This window comes from Sapajus apella, unplaced genomic scaffold (assembly GCF_009761245.1).
Source record: "Sapajus apella isolate SASKATOON/1434 unplaced genomic scaffold, GSC_monkey_1.0 scaffold42, whole genome shotgun sequence".
NCBI lineage: Eukaryota > Metazoa > Chordata > Mammalia > Primates > Cebidae > Sapajus > Sapajus apella.
In genome coordinates, this window is record NW_022436982.1 from 24,499 (window position 1) to 33,288 (window position 8,790).

Below are 8,790 nucleotides of genomic sequence, written 5' to 3' on the forward strand. Positions count from 1 at the left end.
TTGTAACACAAATAAATGATAAATGCTTGAGGTGAGGGATACCCCATTTACCCTGATGTGATCATTATGCATCGTATGCCTGTATCAAAATATCTCATATACCCCATAAATATATACACCTACTATGTAACCATACAAAATAAAAATAAAATAAAACATTTTTTAAAAAGAGAAATAGATGAGTAAGAAAAACAGGAGGAGACAAGGGTGCCAAAGACACAGCTATATACCTCTTCTGCCTTTTAAATTTGGTGCCATGTATGTTTACTTTTTAAAAATATAGTCTTAGGGATTGAAATAAAATAGATACAAAGGCCCTCCCTCCATCAAGAGGTCTCTATCCCTAACACTCCAATCTTTCCAACAATTGCTCTCCAGTCTACTCTTCTGCACTTCTGCTAGAGATAGATTGCATTTCTTATCGCCAAATGAATTCCATGGCCCATTCCCTAGTTTCTGCATGAGCTGGTAAGTTTTTCTCCCACCAGGAACAGTCCTTTTGCCCATGGCCTGCGCTTTTAAACTTAGCTTCAACTACCCAGGATCCCTCTCTGACAACCACGATCCTCACTATGATTTCTCTTTTCTGAAATAGAATGTTTGTGGCCAGAGCCTTGCAAATGGGTATGTAAGTCTATTTGTACTGATTGTTGGCTCTTGCTTTGTATGAATTAGTCTTGTCTTTGAAACTACATTGTTAAGCATCTTGAGAGCAGAAAGCCAATGTGGCTCAAATGTCTTTGTACCCTCAACACTCCCCAGCTTAGGGTCAAGCACATATTGGGTGCTTACCACATCTGCTGGGTGGACTGGATACTGAGGAAGGACCAAATAGCCTCTTCAGACATTTTGAGCCCAAGGGTTTCTTGGCTTGAGACCACCATTACCAGTGCAAGACTCTCCCAAGGAAATTCAGAAATACTGAGGTATTGGAGGCATATCACAGTATCTACAGAAGCTAAGCAGGTAAATCAATCGTCTGGCTATAGAAGTAATGGGTCCTGAAGCTGAATTGGAAAACACATGCCATTCCCTGCCTAAAAATTTACAAAATCCAGATTTGAGAAAATAACTAACAAACAAACAAAATCTCCTCAGGCAAACAGCATACATCCAACCACGAACAGCAACTAGTCACTTGTGACCCACAGTCAGAAGTGGCCGCTAACCCATCTCTGCAGGCCTTCATCTCCCTGACCATTAATGTGCCTCCATAGAAGGCAGCATTTACAGTCTCTCCCTACCCATCTGCAAGACTGGATTGATACAGCCATCTTGGCCTTTCCCTACTACCCTACCACATCAGCCATGGCCCCCTTCCTGCACCTCTGTTACCAGTCAACCATTGCCTGAAACATCAAAGCTCTTCATTTCCAAGCCATAACCAGACTCCACCCTCCTTAAATTCATGTGTGCTTCTCAGGCATATTTCCAAAACCAGTGGGAGAGTTAGTGGAGGTTCCTCTGGCCTAACCACTCCTTCTCATAAGGTGCCCTGGGTGCCAAAGCACTCAGTTTTCTGAGGACGGGTGACCATAGTTGTGAAGGAGAGAGCCGAGCCATCAGGCTGGTATAGGGAGTGGGGAGTGAAGACAGACTAGGAAATAGACACTGCTTATGGCACCTTCAGTCCCAGGCTCAAAAAACCCTCATCTACAGACCAAATCACCACATAAGCTTCCCTACTACATATGCCTTATGAAACAGGAGGGCTTTGTGATGCATTCTGGTGGCTTAGTTCCATCCTCTGTGAGGTGGACACGACAAGGCCTAGCACTGGGAGTCATTAGGCACCAGAACCCTGAATGCCGAGATACAGGGATGGCTGATCTCATATGAATGAGATTTAAACCATGTTGAGCCCTACTTTTGTTCTGTGGGATGTTGGATATCCCTTATACATCTATGGCTCCATCTTCATCATTATTCTACTTATCTGGCAAGTGAAAAGGAGCCACCACGAATTGCGTTTGGAAGCTAAAAGGAGCTGCGGCCGGGTAGGGCAACACTAAGATTCCAACTGAACTAATTAAGCCTCAGATAAGAAGCTTATAGGTTCTAAGTGTCCCTACTCATAATCCCTACTGCACAATTTTTATAGCATATCTTCAGCTAAATTTGTGTAATACTTTTCTTCTCAGAGACTATATTCCTTAACAGGCCCTTCCCACAACATATTCTGATTGAAAAGTCAAGAACCTCTCTATTTGGCTTGGGTTGAGAACTAGATAATATGGAGTCTATCTTGCTGGATCTTGGAAGATCTCTTAATATGGTGGATTTTTCTGGTTGGTGGGCTTCCTAAGCAGAAGCCCTGTGGTTGTTAGAACTACTTACCCTTTTTCAGTTCTGCTTTTCTCCTGTGTCATCCTCAATATCCAACAGGACTTCTCTGGGAATCAGATGGGAGGTATAGAGTTTGGAAAAGCCTCCAAGTGAATCAGAAATAAGCAGAGAAGGAAAATGGAATAAAAAGGTGGAAGAGGCAAAGGAAATCCAGGAGAGTGTATAAAATACGGATAGACATATAGAAAGAGAGTGGAAAATATATGTATGTTTTATCTTATTTTGGACATGAAAAAGAAAGCGGTGTTCCAGCTTCACATTCTAATGTTTTTGTCTTTTAAGCATCACCAAAAAGTCAGACAAAGGGCTAGAGATGGAGCATCAACAGGTAAAGTCCTAATCTTTCCTCTGACTTCCTTCCACTGCGGGTGAGTTTCCCATGAGTCTTGTCCCTCTATAACCCCTGGACCCAAGAGCCAAGTGCTCTGACACTGAATACTCCAATTCCCCAGACTGAAACTTCCATGGGTGGGAAATCATAACTTGGGAATGTTCCAAAATTGTGTGCCTCAATGCCCTGGAAATCAAGAATTAAGAAAGTAGAGCTGATGTTCTTAATTGCATAATTTACTAGTTTTATGACCCTTTGGAAGTCATTTCATCTCTCATTCTTATCCATAAAATGAGCAAAACACTGACAATTCTGACTCATTGTGGTTGTAAAAATCAAATGAAATTAGATATGGGACATCATGTTAGTGATGCTGTTCTCAGACATGCTTTAGAGTACTGACTTCTCAGGATTGTAGTCTTGATGAGAGTCAAAGGCCTTACTATTCAGTTTCCTATAGGATGCCTATGAAATTATCCTAGGCCGTATAACACTGTCTCCTCATTCCTCAGCTAGGATGCTTTCCCAGGAAGAAGCTGAGAAGCCACAGAAGCTGCTCTCTGTCATTAAAAGGTGATCTATTGCTCTTTGCAGTCTATCAACAACCAGCCCAGCCTATGATGATTTCTTGGCTTGGCCTGGGGCAGGACTGAGAAGGATAATGGCTAGGAGGGAAACATACACAGTGGAAGCAGGCACACTGGTTGAGAGGGTTTCCAGGGAAGAGTTCTCAGGGTTTCTGGGTTCAGATGTCTCAGGAGGGATAAGCCACCCAGTTCAGCTCTGTGCTAGGTTAAGAGCAGTTCTACAATTCAGAATTTTACTAGTGCATAATTCATAAAATATATTACGTGGAACTGCACTCAGCCATGAGATAAGTTACCCAGTTAATAGAATGGGCTTTGAATAAAGAAGTCATCCTTGTCTTATTCTCTTTACAGCTATACCCTTTCAAGGGAAAATAGCTGACTCTGGATAGACTCTGCTGACATGACCTCCTCCGGTTCAGTCTTTAGGGAAGCCAGTGCTTAGGATACTCCTTAGACGGGAATCTATCATTTTATCCACTCCTTAAGAGCTCTAGAGAACAAGATTGGTTCCCAAGAGATGCTGGGTATAAATTAGGAGTACCAAATACCCCAGAATTCAGAAATCCCATAAGGACCTCATTTCCCATAGCTTGGAAATACTGAATATAGGCTTTGGGTTTCGTAGCCTCAAATGAGACTAATCCGGGTTCTAAATGGTGATGTTCTTGGTGATCCCCCATCAGCTAACTGCCTGGCTCCATTCTCCTAGCTCAGCTTTCAACAAGGTCAACAGAGAACTGATCCCAGCTCCCAGCCCTCTCTGAGGGCCATGCCCTCCCATGGGTTGTCTGAAGCCTTGCCCAACAAGCTCCAGAGTGTCAGCCCAACCCACCACACCTTGCCAAATGGCATTTTCTTAGGAAGAAAAGCAGAGAGGTAGACAACAAGAGGGTACAGGCCCCAGGATTTTCAGGACTGGCAAAGGAGAGTGTCAACTCCAGCCCACACTCTTCCGAGAAGGCAGATGTCACTCCTTCATTAATTTTGACACATTTCCCTTCCCAGCCAGGGCTGGCTTCCTCCGGAGGGAAGTGTGCGGCGAATCCTGTGTGCAGATCCCTGCTGCCAAATCTGCAATTCTGTGGCTCTGGAGATTCAGCAATTGCTGGCGGGTGAGAACAACCAGATCTCCCTGACTTTATCAGGGCCATTGCAGGGCTCCTCTTGCCTAGAGATGCTGTCTGTTTCTAGTATGTCTTTAGATCAGAGTCTGGAGTTTTGTTCCCGGCACACCAGAGAGCTTTCACTGGCATCTGTAACCCCAACACTGTCACAATTAACGGATCAGAAATCTTTAACCCAGTCAGCTGTCCAGTCATCAGGTACAAACAGCATCCAAGATTACTTGGCTGATCACCTCCGGCTAGGGCAGGAATTTCAAGTGCAAGATGTGCTCCAGGGCCCAAACATGATGATTTCTTCAAGGCTTGAGGAGACAGGGACTCCACTGAACCAGGAGGAGATGATGCACAGCAACCCCAGCCATGTCCAGGGGAACCAAGGCCAGCATCACTTGAATTCCCAGGTCTCCTTGTTGTCCCTGAACCCAGAAACCCTGAATCTGACACATCCAATGGCCTTGGATATGGTCCTTGCTGCCCACCTGCCATTCCTCAGTCCTGAAGTCCTGAGGCTTCTTGAGGTACATGTTAAAAAATGGATGCATTTCCAGAGGTGGGGGCTCCCCAGACGTGTGGAGGAGTCCCTGAGGCAGCTTATGCCAAACCCACCATTGTATTACCAGCCTGGAAATGGACAGCCACATTCTTTCAACCTGAATAATACTTCTCAGGTCTCTCTTCATAGATTTGAGATCATTTCCCACCAGACCTGGTGTTCATGTGTGGCTGGCCAGCCTATCCAGACCTTCTGGGTTTCTGAATGGACTGTTATGAACCCAGAGCAAAGACACCACTGTCAGCAAAGCCCAAACTCTGTGGCTCTAGCCTTGCCCTCTCCAGCCCTTAAGGCCCTAAGTTGCCCCCATCCACTGTCTGGGAGACAAAATAATGACTCAGGGAGTGATCTGCATCAGAAATGCAGCCAGCTATTCTGTGGGCTCCCTTCTCTGCACAGTGAGTCCCTGAATACAGAACCAAAGGAGGAGCCCACTTTTGTGGGCTCCCAAGGCCTCTCAAAGAATGAAAATGTCCCCAAGTCCTCCTTGAAGAATCCTTTTCTCTTCAACAAGCTCTCCTTCCCCCACCTACTGCCTAAAACTCCACCCCAGTCAACCCCACCCTCTTCCCCACTGTTCCCAAAATGGGTTTCTCCATCTGATCATCAACAAGCTCAGATCAATGTCCCATTTCTGACTCTGGCCGAGCGCGAAGCGTTGGAGTGGCACCTGCTACAGAGGCAGCTCCAGCTTCAGTGGGGCTTGCCAGCTGTCCTACAGCGGTCTCAGCACACCCAGTGCCCCATGCAGCATGAGCCCTGTGGCAAAGCTCAGTCTCCTGAGACCATGACAACTTCTCAGCCAGGGAAGTCCATCTCAGTCCTCACCAGGGAACTACTCTTCCCAGAGCATGCCTGGAACCTGCTGGAATTCCACATCCAGAAACAGTTGATTCACCATCGCTGGGGCCTGCCTCAGAAGATCCAGCAGTCCATCCAGTTGCTCCTTACATGCACTGACCAGCAGAGTTTGTCCTGCAGCAGCACAACCCTAGCCAATGTGAGCATCCCCCAGCCTGCAGCACTGGAAGCCAACGGGGCTTGTGATGTGGCCCCATCACGCATTGTGGCCCCAGTGTCCATACCCACGCCACACTTGTTAACCCAGGTCAAGGCAATACTGCAGAACCACATTGACTCCAAATGTGGACAGATCTACCAGGGCAAGATCCCTGCCTGTGTACATAGGTCCTGGGACTGCAGAATTTCTGGGGGCCTGGCAGTGGCTCCTTTTCCCTGCATTCCAGGAAGCCGGCTCCTGGAACTGCAGACAGCAAGTGACCCTGACCTACATCACAAAGTTATGCCCTGGATGCCAACGGCCCTTGATCAGCAGCAACAGGCCTTACCATGTACTGCCACTGAACACCCTAAGCTGCTCCGAGTCTTGTCCGTGGAGGCCATTGAGAAACTGGAGACAACTTTACGGCACAAGTATCTGGCCTTCCTGTCAGGGCTGCCTGCTCTGTATTATGTGGCGCTCTCCAGGGCCCTGACCGTGCCAGTCACTAGCCAATCTGTCATCACAGAGATGGTGCCCGGGCCTATGGAGGTCCCAGCAGAGCTTCCGACTCAGATGATTTCATTTGAAGATCATTGTATAAGTCTTGGGCCGTGCCCTCAAGACAACAACAAGACTTGTACAGACGTTGCAGAAGAGTTCCAGCCTGCAGTGCCAGTAAAAGAAACAACGGAGACGCTGCCTCTAGAAAGCCAGGCTCATCCTGCTAGCCCCCACTCACTCCAGACACATATCTTGACCAAACTAAACTTCCACCTGAGAAAGAAGGTCCTAGAGATACAATTGGGAATTCCCATAAGAGCAAGGGAGTCCAGGGAACAAAGTGCTACAGTTCCTGAGAACATATTCACACAGGAGTCTCTTCAAAGTCTAAACCACCAAGGGGAGACATTGCTCCAGGAACTTCCCATCCCACCAGACACTCCTGCCCCCAATCCAGAATGGGTCCACCTTAAAGAACAGCTGGCCAATGAGTGGAAGGCAGTGCAGCAGAACCAAAAGCAATCTAATTCCAAAACAGTACCCCAAAGTTCTGCCCACTGGGTCTCCAAGATCTCACAACCCAGTGGGGACATGACAGAGGCCCAAGTGCTTTGTGTTCAGGTGGAGGCCAATGTGAACAACCCCAGTCTGGAGGAACCCTGGGGCCCTGAGCCTCAAAGCCCTAGCAAGAGCAACGACCCAGCCCATATCTGCATGTTAGCAGGAAAGAGAGAGGACCCAGAAGAAACCAAAGCAGCCAGGGACCATGGAGAAGGGGATACAGGGTTTGGGCTCCCCTCAACCAGAGAACAAAGACCCCCTGCTGATGACCAGAGGCCAGGAGGGATGCTTCCAAACAAGACACCCCGAGGCTCCTGGCAATGGAGCCGTAGCTTTCATCTTGCAGATCCCTGTCAACACAGCCTCCAGCATCACTCTCAGCTTAAGCTCCCACAGCTACCTACGGGAGTCCCTGGTGGGAAAGAATCTCAGAGTGACCTGCAAGACCGTCAAACTGAGATAAATGCCATCTTTGAACTAGCGAGGATTCCTGAGAATGCCCAGACTGTGGTGCCCCAGGCTTCACAGGGTCAGCCTTTCCTAAGCCTACCAACTCAGAGTAAGCCTTTGCAGGGCCAAACTTTGCAAGGCCAGGTTTTGCATGGGCAGGTGATGCCACCCCATACTCACAAGAGGCCCAGCCTTCCAGAGTCTAGCTTGAGAAAAAAAATTAAATCTTTTCTGCAGTGTATCAATCCCAAGATGAAAGGCAAAGGGCATGAGGACTCCATGTTCTCAGCTGCTTCAAAAGTGGCCAAAACCAGAAAAGAAAATGTTGCAAAGAGCCCAGCTCCAGCCAAGAACCCTGTGGGGAGAAGTAAGACAGAGAAGCCACCAAGGCACTCCAAGGCCCAATCTCATCCTGCTGAGAAGCTGGTGGGCCCAGCCTTCTTGGATGGTCCCCAGGCCCCAGACAATAAGCTCCAGCTACGCTCCAGACAACCTAGCTGTGCCTCAGCCTCAGGCCACCCCCGCCATTGCCCTTGGCACTGTCCTCGAGTGGCTTGTGTCACCCAACCAGGGCACCTACCCTAGCTCCTGACCCTCAGTTCAGATAGAAACATTGGTCTGCTCAAGGAGAAGATGCAGAGCCATGAAAAAGAGTTTGCAGGCTCCCCACTGCTGCATCCCTCCAGAGGACCAGTCATTTCCATAAATAAATGTGCAGGTGGGGCAGGGCACCACCGGAAATACACTCTATATGTCTCAGTAATACGTTGTCTGTCTGCTCCTTGTCTCCACTGTATCGTCATAAGGGAAGGTGTGAGTCAGGCTAAAAAGTCCTTCCTGTCTAGGGAAGGAGCTTTAACTTACATTTCAGGTGGGTCACCATTCCACATCAAAGAAGAAAAGCCCTTGTCTGGAGTGCATGAAGTTAAAGGTCATGCTTGATTTATGAACATTTAGCATCCACCCCACCAGAATATTTTCCACTGTCTCATAACTCCAGGGCCTAGGAGAGTGGCCAATGCATAGTAAGACCTATATTAGTTGAATCCAAAGTCAGGGCTGTGCAGGCAGACAAAGTATTGATCACTGTAATGGGGCTATGAGGTGTGTGGTAGTGCCATGGGAGGAAGTAATCAGCTGGTAAGGAGGAACCCACAAAAAAAATTACTTTGATTCAAGACCAGCCTGGCCAACATGGAAAAACCACATCTCTACTAAAAATACAAAATTAGCCGGGTGTGGTGGCATGTGCCTGTAATCCCAGCTACTCGGGAGGCCGAGGCAGGAGAATTACTTGAACCCGGGAGGCGGAGGTTGCAGTGAACCAAGAT

At 47.7% G+C, this 8,790-nt stretch overlaps 1 protein-coding gene across 1 annotated transcript; it reads left to right on the forward strand.

Annotated features, from left to right (window-relative positions):
* The first annotated feature begins 1,212 nt into the window (after nucleotides 1-1,212).
* On the forward strand, nucleotides 1,213-8,211 carry FAM205A (family with sequence similarity 205 member A). Its single transcript, XM_032299861.1, has 4 exons — nucleotides 1,213-1,997; nucleotides 2,629-2,674; nucleotides 3,190-3,250; nucleotides 4,273-8,211. The coding sequence occupies exons 1-4, from the start codon at nucleotides 1,854-1,856 to the stop codon at nucleotides 8,042-8,044; spliced, it is 4,023 nt and encodes a 1,340-aa protein (XP_032155752.1). The 5' UTR covers nucleotides 1,213-1,853; the 3' UTR covers nucleotides 8,045-8,211.
* The last annotated feature ends 579 nt before the right edge of the window (nucleotides 8,212-8,790 follow it).

Bases quoted from the DNA above. Each gene is read 5' to 3' on its own strand.
- FAM205A (XM_032299861.1), top strand. From the start codon at position 1,854: ATGTTGAGCCCTACTTTTGTTCTGTGGGATGTTGGATATCCCTTATAC. The intron at 2,675-3,189 runs GTAAAGTCCTAA...CTCATTCCTCAG, and splicing joins TAGAGATGGAGCATCAACAG to CTAGGATGCTTTCCCAGGAA. The intron at 3,251-4,272 runs GTGATCTATTGC...TTCCCTTCCCAG, and splicing joins CTGCTCTCTGTCATTAAAAG to CCAGGGCTGGCTTCCTCCGG.